Genomic DNA, 13,343 nt, shown 5'->3' with positions numbered 1-13,343 from the left:
TCCTAAAATGAGGTGACCTGCGGTTTCTAGTACTATTTTGGGGATCGTTTTCCTAAGGAATGCGGCCTGTCCGCTGTTGGGTGAGTATATTGTGGCAATTGTGACGCGAACTCTTGCAATTTTCCCCACTATCAGAAGGGCTCGACCACTCACATCCGACCAGGTCTTTTCCAATTCAAACCCAATTCCCTTCTTGACAAGGATTCCGACCCCTGCTTTCCTGAGCGGGCCAGAGCCCCAGAATTCCATGCCTCCCCAGAACTCTCCGCTCCTCCCCTCTTGCAAATTTCGTCTCCTGCAGGAGGAGGATGTCTATGTCAGATCTGCGGAATTCTCTATACACCAACGATCTCTTAGTAGGCGAGTTCAATCCCTTCACATTGATGGTCCCAATTCTGAGGAGACACTTGCCCTTGGACTTCTCAGGTGATGCCATCGGTGGTTTGCGTTCGAGGATCGTTCATCTCTTGCGGCCAGAGAGACATGCAAGTTCCCAGTGCCATCTCGACTGTGATGTATTGAAGTGAGCCCAGTGATGTGTGTACATTTCCCAAGTGACTATTACCCCTCTCCCCTTTCCCCCTGTTCCGCCATAGCTGGTGGTGCTCGTTTAAGCTTGGGAACTGGAGGCGCTGCATGGGCAGTTGTTGACGGCGTCCGGAACGGACTGGATGACACTGTGCAGTCCGTTGGCGGACCATCAGTGGGGACCGTTGCCTCACGGTCCCGGTCAGATATACCATCGCAACTTTAGGGTGAGCCCCCATCTCGATCTCCTCCCCCCCCCCCCAAAACACCACAAAATTCCAACAACGATAACAACAGACATGTAAAAGTTTAACGTTACGTGTGGGCCCCGGGTCCTCTCGCAAAAGTTTGCATCGCCTCACAATCCTGAGGGGTGCTCCGCCAGCGGTGGCACCCACACAACGGATCTTGCCATTTCGCAACCTCTGCGGGGACCGGTGTCACGTTTTTCAGCTGTGGCTGTAGTCAGACCGGGTCACACACACTTCCTATTTCCCTTGTTCTGGCGTGTTATTTGGGCGTCTGTATTTTCTGGATCCTTTCACTCTTTTTCTTCTGGGGCCCTGAAGCTCCCATTGTGGTCCGGTCTGGTCAGACCCACCTCGCTCGGCCCCCTCGGGGGCAGTCCCGAGGATATCCGTAATACAATCTTTGATCTCCTCTTCGGATCGAAGGACAATTTTCATACCGTTGTGTTCAAATGTGAGGGAGAAGGGGTATCCCCACCGGTATCTTGTGCCCCTTTCTTTGAGCCACTTGGTCAAGGGGCTGCAAAGACGCCGTAATGCAAGCGTGAGCGATAAGTCCTGGAAGATGGTGACGGAGGCACCGCCCAATGTGAGCGAGTCTCCCGATCTGGCTTTCATCAGGATCCTATTTCTGTCTTGGAATCGGTGGAATTTTGCGAGGACAGAGCGCGGACCACCGGGGGGTCCGCCAGCTCTGTGGATCCGCTCGGTTACGGGCTCATCTATTTCTTCATCTGCCATTAAGATTTTTATAATGTTGTGTATTGTGACCTTGAGTGAGTCTTCAGTTTCTCCTTCAGATTCCGGAATACCAAAAAATCGGAGGTTATTCCTTCTTTCCCTATTTTCTAAATCATCGATTTTTAGTCGTATCTCTCCTTCCCTCCTTTCAATGTTGCGTATTCTCGTGTCCATTTGGGCTTCAAGAGTGTCAATGGACGCCTGATTATTCTCGACACCCTCCAGTCTCTCCTCAAAGTTGTCCATTCTTTGGGTGATCCTATCAATCTTGCCGCCCAGGTTGGTTCCCAGATTCTTTATCTCCGACAGTAGCGACGCGATGTCCCCCTTGGTGGCAGCGGCCTCCGCCCCGGTGACGTCTGTTGCCATTGCCGTTTTCTGGTGAGGAGCCAGGGGGGATGGAACGTAAGCGTATTTGGCAAGCTTGTTTTCCCCCTGCATGGGATGATTCTCAAGGTAGAGGAGGCACACGCCCCTGATTCGGGGGCCCTACCCTCTATGCGGCGATGTAGGTGTGTGAGAGCAAGGCGGACTGAGTGTTCAGGTCTTCATGGAGCTTCGGGGAGCATGGGGTGGTGCCTGGGTGCTTCACGTAGTAGTACACAGTTCGGAGAGTGATGCTGACTTGGGTCCGGTGGCACCCCTCGGGTCTGGGGATAGACCCTTCACTTGTCTCACCACTGGTGTTGCATATTTGGGTATCTTCCAGAGTGTATTTAGGAGAGGGAGACAGATTAGTATAGGCGCGACCCGCGTGTGGGGTACTTCCTATTTTAGTTCCCCCTCAGCTAGGTCCAGAGAACTTGCAGCGTGTATGGTGCCCTTTTCCCAGGTCGATTGTTTAATGGTCCCAGTGGGATCTCCTACAAGGTGCACACCTGTTGAGGCGCACTACTGCCATTTACTGGAACTTTGTATGGGGAGGCCTCCCAGGCAGCCCTGAGTGCAATATTTCTGCTGCCTGATCTTTGTTGCTTCCGTGTGCAACCAAGGTTTCTAGCACTGGGCTGGCTTCGTTTTCCTTAGAGTGCTTTGGGCCCCTCACCGCTTCAGGTGCCTTAGCTCCTGAGGTGGTCTGCAGTTGTGGCCCAATACAATCCGTGGGTGTTTTGCATTCACTGCATACCTAGGGACTTGGGCACTTTGTTCTCTGTGCGTGCGCCGTCCTGGGGGCCCTTGCAGCGGTTCCCTATGCTCCGTGGGTCAAGTCGCGGGGCCGCTGGGGCCTGTTGGGTGCAAAACCGGCCTCCAGAGCGACTTTGTAGAGGTCTCTTGTGCGATTCGAAGGGGGGGGGGGGGAGTCCTCCCTCGGATGTCCGCTCTCTGTGTTGATCCCGGAGGCCCGAGCTGTCCTCAGTATGTACTGCGGGAGCCGAACGCCGTATGACGGACGTCCGTGGCTGACCGCTCCCAACCAGGGCACACCCCAGGCAAACCCCCTAGGGGAGACGGGCGGGGCGCCGCTCGGGCGAGGGGGCCACAGGGCTCACCTTATGCGCTCCGGCGCGCTAGCGGTTGCTGGTCCAGGGGGCCACCTTCCTCCCAGTGCACACCCTGTCACTCGCCGGAGGAAAAGCCGGTTCCGACGCGGTATTGTATGCCAATCCGGCACCGACTGACACGTCCTGGGTACCCTCCACGTGTGGCACAGTCATCCAAGCTCTGCCGTAGGCCCGGCAAGATTCTTCCTTGGAGTCGCGCGCGCTGGGGCTGGTTTCGCTTTCATAAGTCTGTGGCGCAGCCGACTCCAATTTTCTCTTGGGCTTTTTCACACAAAATCTTCACCGTTTTGCTCCGGGTTTGTTCCTGCAGTAGGGGGGGACCTTCACACAGCTTGGCTCCAGATATCGCAGTAGGGCGGGGGTCGAGAAGTGGGGGCTCAAGTCACCTCATGAACCCGTGAGGGGAGAGCTCACACGGAGGAGGAGATCATCCGTGCGCCCCCTGGTGGCCAGTCCAGTTTATTATTTATAATGCGCACCGGACCCAGGGGCATCAGGGCGCAACAGAAAGGATATGTTCAACTTAGTTACATGGCCAACAGGCCGACATATATAACAGCACATCAGTATATACAGAGTAAATTACATAATCACAGGAGAAAGCACTGAAATTACATGGGTACAAGAGAAACAGGACAAAATAGTCAATGGCATATCGATGTATACAAAGTAGGTTACATGGTTAGGTGGCATAGAATAAAGTAGTTGCAGTACCTTAGGAGAGTTGTCCGAATGGACTGGTACAAAGTGGGCGAATCCGTAGGCAGAGAATAGGAGGCAGAGCGTTGAGAGGGTGTTAGTCTGAGATTATTTGTCATTTTCTTTCAGCCCGTTGGTCAAATTCTGTCTGAATTTGGCATAAGGCTGGGGAACTCGAATACCTGGAGGTAGGGAGTTCCATAGTTGCGCAGCCTTGACTGTGAAGCTGTGTCCCCCAATGGTGGATAGTCTGAATCGTGGAACTTGGAGGCAGTTAGAGTTAGCTATTCTCGTCGGTCTGGAGGATTTTTGTTGCAAATTCTGTCCGAAAGGTATGGTGGTGCACTAATTAATAAGGCACTTGTTGGTAAGGAGGCAGTCTTAAGTTTGATTTTATCAGAGGTAGATAACCATTTGTATTCTCTTCTTGTAGAGGAGATATGCTCATTTCTATTGATCTTCAGTGCTGCTCTCAGGACATTGTTCTGGAGAACCTGTATTTTATGAATGGTCTGTTTATTCGCTCCGATGTAGAGCGCGTTGCAATAATCCAATTTGGAAAGTATGAGAGCTCTAGCCAGCGTGAGGCAACTGTCGGTGGAAAGGAATTGTTTGCTGGCTCTGAGTTTGAATGTGTATGCCGTAGCCGATGCAAGGGAGTTAACTTGTTTAGTGAAGTTCATGGTGGCGTCTAGGTAAAAGCCTAGGGTCTTCACTTCCTTTGCTACTTTTATGTTACCATCAATAGCGAAGTTGGCATAGTCTGGGCTAAATTTGGCTAAGAGGGTCTGGGTGCCTAGAATAATGAGCTCAGTTTTGTCGTCATTCAGACATGGACAATGAGTGGCCATCCATGCCTGAACAATAAATTCTATTCACCAAAGCCAGATCAGCGGCGTAATCTCGGGTATCGTCTAGATAGTTAGTATAGGCGATACCCAAATGGTCCATTTCGTCGAAGAGGGGCTTGGTGAATATGTTGTAGAGTGTGGGTGACACACAGGATCCCTGTGTAACCTTGCAGGTTATAGGGATAGGGTCATCTGAGGCCGAGAGAGAGAAAACTCTCATGGTCCGGTTACTCAGAAAAGACTCGATCCAGGTTATGGCCTCCTTAGAGAAATGGGCTTCGGAGTCTAGGTGGCTATATAAGACTTTGTGGTCGACCAAGTCGAATGCAGCCGAGAGGTCTAGAAGGAGGAGTAGTGCTGCTTGGCCGTTGTCTCTAAACTCATCTATTTGGGCCTTTAGGTCAATTAAGGCCGTCTCGGTGCCATGTTGAGGGCGGAATCCAGATTGACGAGATCCTAGGAGAAGGTTAGATTCCAAGAAATTCTGTATTTGAATATAGGCCACTTTATCTAAAAATTTTTAGAAGAAATGGCAGTCGTGATAGGTCTGAAGTTCGTGGGAATGGCAGGGTCAAGGGTTTGCTTTTTCAGTAATGGTAGAACCCAGGATTCTTTCAGATTAATCGGGACAGTACCGGAGGTAAATGACGAGTTGATAAGTTTAGTTATGAAAGGAGAGAGTTCTCTCGCGGCATCCTTGATAAATTGCACCGGACATTGGTCTCCTTTGCAATTGGACGGTTTAAGTCCCAGTATGACCTTCTCCACCTCGATGGTCAATACTTTAGAGAAGCTGAAACGTGTTTCTTGTTTATAATGTGGTGGGGGAGCTATGCTCTGAGGTGTTTGGGATGCTTGCGAGGCTTTCTTGTGGGCAATTTTGGTCTGTAGGTTGGCTACTTTGTTAGTTAGGGTGTGTTGGATACTGGAGCACCATTTTTTGTCTTTGATACAGTTTTCTTGTGGTACAATGGGTGTTTCCAGTTCTTTCAGAATAATGAACAGTTCTTTGACACTAGACTTGGATTGGGATATTCTGTTATTATAGGTTTCCTTTTTGGCTGAGAGGATGTCTTTCTTGTATTGAGATGAGACTTTGGTAAGGTTTAGTTTATTTTCTGCAGATGGGGAGAGTCTCCAAGCCGTTTCCAACTTTATTTTGAGTAGTCTCAGGTTTTTTAAATGTGGGGTAAACCAAGAGTTGAGCTGTTTTTTGGGTTTACTATTCCTTAGTTTAAGCGGTGCAATATTGCTAAGGGCTGAATTCATGACTTCGTTGTAACGTTCGACTAGAGCGTTAGGGTCCCTATTGTCCGGTATAGAATTGAGTTTAGGTATAATATGGGGCAGCAGTTTTTCAGCTGTCATGAATTTTTTATTCCTTGTAAGTGAGGGAGGGGTAATCGAGGGCTGGGCCGTGGCTAGTGTGAATAATGGGAGATGGTGGTCTGTCCAGAGCTGCGGGACGATAGCCGTGATATTTACCTCACAATTATATTCTGCAATCCAGTCAAGGATTCGACCTTTATTGTGCGTCAGTTAGTCCTCTGGTCACTCTGCTTTTTTGGCACCTTTTCTGTAGCACCAACAAAGGCCTGATTCGCCCCCGGTTAATCTTCAATTCCTGGAGTCTGGCACTTTGGTGAGTGGCCTTGGATGAGTTGGAGTGTGCAAAGTTGATGCACTTCAAATGGGTCCAAGGTCTCCTGGTATTCGTGGTCTGCAGCTTTGAAAAGGCACATCACCTTGGGAGATGGCTCAGATTGTAGTTCGTCTCAGGGCTGGTTGGTCCTACCAGCTAAAGGGAAGGTGTCGTCCTCTTAGGAGCTCCTCTGTTGCATAGAAAATGGGGTCAGTGTTGCAAAGGGTCTGCAGGCGTCTCTGGTCGTCTTCATCGGTTACCTCAGTTTCCAGTGATCGACTTGCCTTTCACCTCGGGAACCTCACCTTTTATTCAGTTTCAACACACACTGCTATGCAATCTCTCAGCAGTTTACATAAAGTAGCGTGTGGCTGTCCAATTAGCATAGCCAGACTACCAGTGGGAGCTGGTTCCATTCAGGCAGACAAAGGGCAGGGGAGTGAAAAACTCTTCCCCCACTTCTGCCCAGACACACTACAGCCTAGGTGGGGACACCTCAGCGTTCCAGCTAAAGGCAAAACACACACAGACCACCCCTTCCCTAATGTTAGAAGTGCTAACGAAGAATAACCAAGCTAGAAAGGGCAAAAAAAAGAAAGGATCTGCCATGTTGGAACAGGGGTGACCCTATTGTGTGCAATCACGACACTGTATACAGTCTGTGGTATAAAAATTACACAATAGCTGGTAGAACACGTCCACTGCCACCAGCCAGAACTAGAAGGTTGTTTGTGACTAAAAGGTCACAGGAGCAGAGAGATACTAGGTATCCCCTTGGCACTCTGCATAAGATGGTGTGTGCCAATCTCTTGTAACGTTTTAGGAGGGATACAAAGTATCCCTCTATCCATAAGAACTGTAGTTACCCGAGGATAAAGAGAATCTCAAAGGAGAACCCAAAGGGTTCCCAGCAACACTGCCCATAAGGAGCTGTGTGCTGCAAAAGTAAAGCGCAAATGCCTTTAAAGAGATATGGAGGAAAGTAGACTCCATAGTAAAGGTAAAACACCAAGAACAAAGTTCCCAAAGACAGAGCCCATAAGAATGAATGAGTGGAAAAAGACTCCACTCATTCAGGATATAAAGAAAATGGCCCTAGGTCCAGCAAAAAAAAGTGCTGGGGTTCTCACTAGGAGAGGGGATGAAGCATACAAATGACAAATCTCCCTAACATTGGTGAGTTTAAGTGGTATCTTAATAAGATGCTACATATGGTACCTTACATAAGAGAAGATGCATCTCACCTCCTAATGGGGGATAGAATTGTATTACAGCCAATACAATTGCTTACTTATGCTCTAGAATGGACTGTTGAAATGTGTTGCATGCATTTCTTTGGTCTGTCGAAAGGGCCTTTCGTGGGGGAAGAGCAACCGAGAATGAACTTTTGGACTGTCATTTGCAATGTATACATTGTAAGATCGCCTGTTAGTCTGGAAAGATGCCATTGTGAATAAGCAACTTGAATAACATTTGTTATATCTAAACCTTTTACAGGTCATTGAGCTCGACTTCGATCAGTTACCCGAGGGGGATGAAGTTATAAGTATCCTCAAACAAGAACATACACAGCTTCATATATGGATTGCACTAGCGGTCAGTATGTCTTAACTAAAACAATTTGTTTTTGATAGTAGAGAGTACATGAATGAATGTCAGTTGGCCTTTCTCTAGATTTGCTTACAATATGTACAAACTTTTCAGCTGTGTCTTTTGTCATTGCAAACGCTTATCTTTGCCTTCGACAGGGTGTCTTTTGGCCATTGAGTACATATGGGTCTTTTGGTCGAGGTATTATGTACTCTCCTGGCTCCATTTTTTTCCTGACCTGCCATAAATCTGATCCATGTGTATGATGTGTTGTCCATTTAGTTATACAGGGGGCATTGGTGTCGTGCAGAGCCTTTGAGATAATTGTCAATATATGTAGATAGTCCTGCTCCCCTTATAATTGGAGGATCAGGTGACAATTGTATTTTTTGAGAAATGTTGTAAAACCATTTTTATTTTTAAACATTCCATGCCACAAATTTCCAAATAATAAATCCAAGCAAATTCAGTTACTAAAAATAAAGTTCTAGCCACAAGGTTGTCTTGGTCATATCATGCAATTAACTTTTTCGAGCACTCCATACACAAACCAAAAAGGGACATCCAGTGGATAGATTCGTAGTGTACACACACATAAATGATGTGTAGGGGAAGCCGCTATTGGGATCACTCCTCCCTTTACATTGATTGGTTGCTGTTATAGATATCTTCTGCATGACACCATGCATATTAAGTTGTACTGTGTTAATTGTTGGGCATGTATTACATCTGTGCACACAATATCCTTTTCTGGTTTGTGCATGGTGTCGCTTGCAATAGATTGTTGTTTTCTGACAATTGTCCAATGTCCACAGTTGGAGCACCTGCATAGACCTATTTTTCAAAGTAACCTTGCTAAAAATTATATTTTGGGGGTATATTTAGGGTTGGGTGTGTGGGATGTCGCACTTACTCACAGCATGACCATATTTATCCACAGTGAAATTATCTATGTACATGACATTTTAAAAAGTGAATGCAGGCAGGAGGTTTGTTGTCAGGAAGAGCTTCATTTGTTAATATTTTAAAATGAGACCGTAGGTGGAAGGTGTATGTTTTTGTCTGCTTAGATGGTGAGTGGTTTTTGTGTCTGATTAGATGGTGAGTGAAGGTTGGCAAGTAAGTTACTAAGGAAGTACAATACAAATTGTATTTGCTGTGCTACTGTGCTTTTCTACTGCTTAATGGTGCTTTTTAAAGGGATTTCATAACTTGCTGGGCTGAATGGGGTTAAGGGCCCTATACACAATGTTCTAAGATATGCTTACTTAATTGAAAATGCAAGTGTATAAGCCATTTAAGCCTTAGATAATGTTGCAAAATAAAATTGTGAGGGTGCTTTTGGACGCGTTTTCTGAAACCACTATAACCATTTTAATATGCCCCATTTGTAGCTGGAATATTACAAGCAAGGAAAAACAGAAGATTTCGTGAAGCTTTTGGAAGCTGCACGAATAGATGGCAATTTGGATTACAGGGACCATGAGAAAGATCAAATGACTTGTCTCGATACTTTAGCTGCCTACTATGTGCAGCAGGCGCGTAAGGAAAAAAATAAAGATATCAAGAAGGAACTCATCACACAAGCAACACTACTGTACACAATGGCTGACAAAATTATCATGTATGACCAGGTAAAGTGAAATGTTCCTTTGATTCTCTTGATCGTTACTGCTAAGGTTGCTATAGCTGAATGCATGGTTGAATAGATTTGTATGACAGCTCTTGGAAAAACCGCCTCGCTGATGCTTGCTTATAGATGTGTACCTGCAGAGGTGAGTTGTTTTTTTCTGTAAGTGATGTTTGGATTTGGTGTGGATGGTAATGGGAAGTACATCTTGTAGCAAGGGCACCTTTTTGAAGCTGCAACATTTTTGCCAAACGAGCACAGATATTGTACAGTGTTTTTTGAGTGAGTTGGAGCAGATTGGTGGAAAACCAGCGTTAAGATTCCACGGTCCGTGAGATGGAGTTTTAGAACTACATACCTGCTACCAGCCTTATTGCATTCTTGCGAATGTTTGGTACTCGGATGCCAACATATCCACTCTAATGTAGAGGTGAGTTGTTTTGCAGTGTCCTGTTTTTCAATGTAACCTTCTTGCATGTGCCCATCTTCTACCCCAAAAGTGGTTGAAATGTCCACCTGGGGCTGTGGCTGGTTTTGAAGAAGAGACTAGTGCTGGACCCGGCACAAGGCTCTGTCGAGAGTTGGCTCTGCGCTTGGTGCAAGAGAAACAACTAACCCTGATCACCTCATAGGTTTACTATTGGACAGACATATTGTTCTCGTTGCATCCCTAGCGCATCCAGAAAAAATGTGCATTAACCTTGTGTTGTGAAAGAGTTCTCTTTTGGCAACTTTCCCTCCATGGTTTCTATGGACCCCCAATCTTTTTGCAGTTTTTCAACCTGTTCTGACTTTTTGAAAGGAAGTAAAGACTTCAGCTTCACTTCTATTGCCTTCGCTCATTTTCTTATGGGGAAACTGATCAGTACTTCAGGCTATCAATACTGGGAAACTGTTTCAAATAGCTAAGCACTGAACTAATACTTTGCGTAAAGTCCACGATGTTAAGTCCCTCAAAAGACACCATAAAATGTTGCAAGATGAAATTCCTAACTTGGAAATGTACTTCTCCAACATTGGAACTTTCGTGGATTCACATGCTGTGAATATTCCCCGTCAGGCTGCAAAACCTCTAACTTTAAATTTGCGTTTTCCTATGGAAAACTTTTACACTTTAGTGTCCTATCAACGTTATTTTTGGATGCTTAAGGCTACACCAATAGGACGTCTGATATAAATAGCACTGCCCCCTGCCGTGCAGTAATTAAAACCCCATGATTCTAATGGTTTCTTATACTGATCAATGACAATTTACAACAACCTGTTCAAAAATGTTACATTTCTCAAATAGGGATCTGCTGGGAGGGTCTAAAAATGTTTTGCATAGTCAAACTATTTCCAATACATTTGCATATTCAGTGAAGCCAAGCCCAATTCCAATGTCAGCAATCCGTTTGGAATAGAATAGATGCAAAGATAAAACATCCTTCTTAGAAACCAGAAAATCCCTTCTAGCTCTGTGAAATCATTGGTCAAATGTGTGGTGAATCTCTAAACCGTACGTAAGCGCAGGCAGCACTTTTGCTTCATAAAATTTGAGCACAGGCAGCAATGATCCCATCCCCCAAATCTATTTAAAATGTTTCATTTGGGAGGCCAACAGTCTACCCTCATCTTTTATGTGCTGAATAAGTGCTATCTTCATGAACGGTCACAAATGTGGAAGCATACAAATTTAAATTCTTTCCCCACATCCACTGTGCTATCAACCCACCAAATTGGTATTTTCTTTCTTGAGCCTACCCTAATAGCTAGGACTTAAGTTTTGGCAGTATTTATTTTCATCTCCTTTTTGCTGGAAAAATCCTGAAATGCCTTTGCAACCCAATTGGCGAACAATCCGTTAAGATGATTGTCAGCTTAGGTTAGATAAATAACTTATGGCCAAAGACTTGCAGAAATGAAGGACGCTCCTTCTAGCGCCACCCTTAGATCGGCCATATAAATATTAAAAAGAAACCGTTCCAGGACACACCCGTGTCATAGGCCGCGTACCGTTGGTATTTCATGAGTAAAATCACCCTCAAGGTTCAGGTGCACTTTCAGCACAGAATCAGAATGGAGGTGTATTAGAATATTTAGAAGATTATCCGGATGGCTCCATTGCTTCAACTTGTCCTATAACATATTTCGACAAATCGACGGTTTGACAAAAGTGGGTAAAAAAGGCTTTTCGTAGCTATTTGTATAGGATCTATCGCAACTTGCCAACGAAATACCCACCCCAGATCTAAAACCTACTTGATTTCACTGTAGGATATCGTTTTTTTTCTGCCCAACTTATTAACTCTATTAAAATGAGTGAGGCAAAAATCTTCGAGTCAGCGTCCAAAAGGGCGATCGGCCCATAGTTAGAATTGTTCCCATCCATTTTTTTTTAAATGGGGATGGCGTGCGAGAGTCACAAGATCTCTGGAATTTGGCTTCTGGGTTAAAATGGCTTGATAAAGGTCAAACCGTAACCCAGCCCACAAATTTGGACCACCTTTTAAAACCAGACTGCAAAGGCTGTTTGGCCCATGGGTCCTTGGCTTACTACAATGATTAATCAGTAGTTCAGTATCTTCGATGTTGACATTCTTTTCCCGATCTGGACCATATAAATCACTCAAACTGACCACCTTCTCCATAGGGGCTTGTTGGGGAGTTTTACACAATTGGCTGCCTGTGACAGAACTTGGAAAAGCCTACTTTAGATGACCGGTTTGTATTCCTTGGGATTAGCCTGGACTAACCAAAGGTTTGGTAGCTATGGCTGAGCAGCCGGGCTTAGTCTAGGAAGGCGAAGGGCTGTATTGAGACGCACAGTACTTGGAGCATACAGTTGTGTCAAGGAAACACTGACAGACTAGCAGGCGTATAAGAAAATAGTCATTTATTTTATATAGACTTTAGCGATAAGTCATGCAAGTACTATTCACACAGTAATGTACCAGTAGAATAAAAGGTAGCACACTAAAGCAGCACAAACGTGAGAGAGAACTGATACTAATAAGCAAACTTGGATCAACTTCTGCAACTTTAGTTAACCCCTGTCCAACCAATATTCAAAAGTCCAACCCTATCCTAAATGTGTCTGAGCAAAGGGGCTGCTGGGGGTCCAAGTGATCAAGGACCAAGGAGGAGGGTAAGCTCCAGACAGAGCAGAGCCCATGAAGGGTTCTAGGTAAGTATTAGTTGGTTTTGGCAATTTAGAGCCCAATGGGTTGTTGGGCCTAATGGGACTCGGGGTGCCCTGGAGGGGGTTAAGGTAACAGCTTAACTGTAGCCCTCCAAGAACACCTGAGCAACACACCAACATCAAGGTATTTACCTAGGCTTGAGACATTACCTTATCAATGAAGGTGCAGCAGGTTGACCCCCAAGGTGAGGTGACAGTCGTTCCCGGTTTGGGTTTCTTGGCCTGGATGACTGAAGAAGGAACTTTGGAGGGAACAGACAGAAGCATTCGATCAGTGGGACACCAAACACTGGATCTTCGCTGCACTTGTACATTGTTGCCCTTCACAGGTTGCAGCTCTGCGACGGTGGTTGACTGTTAAGACTTCTCTTTGCCTCTCGGTCCACCACTCGGCTTGTGGGACGTCCCGGAACGGAGAAGAGTCAATGCAGGCCCGGAAGGATGCCCACAATGTTCCAGCTGAAACTGCGCTTCACAAGACGTTGCACCAGAAAATGGCACAGGTCCCAGGATATCCACCAGTCCAGGGAAGGAAGTCTCCTTCAGTACATCTTCCCTGGCGCTTGGAATTCGAAGTCGGGTCTTCAGTGGTCACTCAACGCCTCAGGTGGTCGCCTGGAAGTTGCTGGGATGTCCTTTTACAAATTCCTCTGCGGTTCTTCATTCCAGTGGTCGACTGAGGTTCAGCTCCAGGACCCCTCACCTTTTATGCAAGAAAACTGTCTGAGCCC

The 13,343-nt window shown here is 46.1% G+C and overlaps 1 protein-coding gene across 1 annotated transcript in view; it reads left to right on the top strand.

Annotated features, from left to right (window-relative positions):
* Positions 1 to 13,343, top strand: part of CTR9 (CTR9 homolog, Paf1/RNA polymerase II complex component) — an 861,351-nt gene that overhangs the window by 89,578 nt on the left and 758,430 nt on the right. Inside the window, exons 2-3 of the mRNA XM_069623650.1 lie at positions 7,709 to 7,807; positions 9,196 to 9,435. Of these exons, the coding sequence (XP_069479751.1) occupies positions 7,709 to 7,807; positions 9,196 to 9,435 (339 nt within the window). The remainder of the gene's footprint in view (positions 1 to 7,708; positions 7,808 to 9,195; positions 9,436 to 13,343) is intronic.

The sequence above is a fragment of the Ambystoma mexicanum genome, chromosome 11 (assembly GCF_040938575.1).
Source record: "Ambystoma mexicanum isolate Mex_15411 chromosome 11, UKY_AmexF1_1, whole genome shotgun sequence".
Lineage (NCBI taxonomy): Eukaryota > Metazoa > Chordata > Amphibia > Caudata > Ambystomatidae > Ambystoma > Ambystoma mexicanum.
Note: the sequence above shows the minus strand (reverse complement) of the source record. Positions and strands in the feature narration are given on the sequence as shown.